Source organism: Drosophila serrata, unplaced genomic scaffold, assembly GCF_035046125.1.
Source record: "Drosophila serrata isolate PLE 108 unplaced genomic scaffold, ASM3504612v1 contig_240, whole genome shotgun sequence".
NCBI lineage: Eukaryota > Metazoa > Arthropoda > Insecta > Diptera > Drosophilidae > Drosophila > Drosophila serrata.
In genome coordinates this window covers 5,462,113-5,464,650 of record NW_028257138.1, presented here as the reverse complement: position 1 = coordinate 5,464,650, position 2,538 = coordinate 5,462,113, and the positions used below count along the sequence as shown (strand labels likewise).

Genomic DNA, 2,538 nt, shown 5'->3' with positions numbered 1-2,538 from the left:
ATACTAAATGCTGTACACCAGTTTATTTTTTGTAATTCTGTATAAGCGAATACTTAATTTTAAATGTAAAAGATTTACTTTTAAGTCTTATCTAGGGCAATCAAGGACTACATAAATAAGGCATACATTATTATAATATTTTTAAAACACTCAATCAAATCTTAACAAACAAAATAGAGCTAGTAGATCACGAACTCATGTCGTGACAGATATTCAGCACACCGGTTTTATTGTGACAAAACTGAGATGCATTGATAATGTTTGTTACTAATTTGCAAACATATAATAAAGTTAACTGTTTAATTAACAGAAAATCTTTGTTTGACAGTATTAAATTTACCCGATTTTCAGAGTCAAATATACTTTCTAGTTCTAAAAACACACTAATACTTTGTAAGTTTTAAGTAAAAAGCAAACTAAGAAGGGGAAACAAGACTATAGCTATATTTTTGTATGAAAACGCACTTCATTGTTTCAGTTTTTTTAGTATTTTTTATTAATTATAAATATTAAAAAACTAATTCAGTAAAGAAATTCGCTGTCCTCAGTACTTATTTGCCAAAGGAACTGGAATTAGCAGTGGCACTGGCACTGGCGTTGCTGTTGCCTCCACGGGAGTTGGAACTGGCATTGGCATTAGCGTTGGCATTGGCATTACCACCTCCGAAGCCATTGCCCTGGGCGGTGGCTGCGGCATTAGCATTGGCATTGGAGTTGGAGTTGCCACCGAATCCACCTTGATTGCCTGGACGACCACCGAAGCCTCCTGGGCCACCGAATCCTCCCTGTGGTCCGCCTGGACCACCGAATCCTCCCTGTGGTCCGCCTGGACCACCGAATCCTCCCTGTGGTCCGCCTGGACCACCGAATCCGCCAGGTCCGCCTTGCTTATTGAATCCACCTGGACCGCCGCCGAATCCTTGGTTGCCTCCGAATCCTTGGTTCTGAGCCTGAGCCGAGGCTCCAGCGTTAGCACTGGAACCACCACCGAACTGAGGGGCAGCGGCGGCCACGGCCAGGACAACGGCGAGAACGACAAAGACCTTCATGCTGGATGCTGGATGCTGGATCTGCTACTCCGGACAAGTAACTGAGCTAACTTAGTAGCCATCGCCGCAGGGCCCGGCTTTTATATTAGCCAGACGGCCGGCAGACGCGGCCAGATGCCGAAAAAACAACACACACAGAAACTAGAAACCCGGTAAAAAATTAGCATGCAAACAATAGTCACTGCCGAAAAAATAAGGTTTGTTATATCGGGAGAATCTAGGCGCCAGAAAGAGCCCGATAGTGAGGCAATCAAATGCAATAGTCCGAGGAAAGTTTGCGAATGTCTTTAGACACCAACACGAGCCATATACGTGGTGGTTTCCTCTGAAACCGGTTTGACGCTATCAATATTTAAACGATTATTAATATTTGCGTTTATATTTCATTAAGTCTTTACCATTTTGGCAAAGTCACAGCGCGCTTTTGGCTGGGAAAAGACGATGTGATGGTAGTTAATTATCACAGCATCTTGACGGGGGTACTTTATTATAATATATGTACATATGTATAAATATGTCAATAATTTTCAATGATTCTACAAATAGAAGTACTTAAGGTATGAGTATAGATTGGGAATTCCCAGATAGCCGTTCCGGGTTTAAAAAACTACTAGAAAATCATCAGAAGTAAGCAGTATTAACTTTTAATATACAACAATTACATTTTTGTTATAGTTATACCTGTAATACCTAAAAAATAAAACTTGTATCGCCTCTATATGAATATTACAACTTGATTTCATTAGAACTCACAAACCTTGCCGAAATTAACACTTTTGAAAACGCTTCCTTGTTCTACTATCAATCCCAATTTATTCCATCCCATTTCATATACAAAATTCATATTTATTTTCCTGTAAAGCGTACACAAGCCCCTACAGAAATTAACATAATTTCCAGGCATATAGATAAAGGTTTGTTTTTTTGTTTGTTCCATCCAAACTACATTTGAAATGCAAATTAATTGGGAAATAAAAATGATAATTTAAGATGAGGACGTGCCTGAGGAGAAGTCGGGTCAATTCGATAAAATTCACCACACGTGTTATCACATCAGATCGGCTGACATTAGCTGGTTGCTATAGATATGCCGGTATATAGTGACAAGAGCGACATTATATGTAGTAATAAAATAATAATATATATTATAAACAACGAAAAATATTCTAGGAAAAAGAAGTCAAGAAGTTCTTGGATATTTTCCACACAGAAATAAAGAACAACGAATAAATAACAAGAAAGTATCAATGAACTTTATGTAACCATAATCAGTTATTAACTATGACCAGGAGGTATCTATGAACATAAAGTAACTATGAACATTAAGTATCTATGAGCATTAAGTAACTGTGAACAGTAAGTAATTATGATCAGTAATTAAATATTCTTATTAAGTATATATGATCAGTAATTAGTTATGACCAGTAAGTATGGATGATCAGTTACTACATTTGAACACTATTAAACAATGACTTGCAACTTTTGTAAC

General features: G+C 37.6%; 1 protein-coding gene across 1 annotated transcript; it reads right to left on the bottom strand.

Annotated features, from left to right (window-relative positions):
* Nucleotides 1-472: 472 nt before the first annotated feature.
* Nucleotides 473-1,114, bottom strand: LOC110183466 (uncharacterized). The gene has a single exon (XM_020951747.2). It carries the CDS (start codon nt 1,047-1,049, stop codon nt 552-554), a length of 498 nt encoding a protein of 165 aa, XP_020807406.2. The 5' UTR covers nt 1,050-1,114; the 3' UTR covers nt 473-551.
* Between the last annotated feature and the right edge of the window lie 1,424 nt (nt 1,115-2,538).

Bases quoted from the DNA above. Each gene is read 5' to 3' on its own strand.
- LOC110183466 (XM_020951747.2), bottom strand. From the start codon at position 1,049: ATGAAGGTCTTTGTCGTTCTCGCCGTTGTCCTGGCCGTGGCCGCCGCT.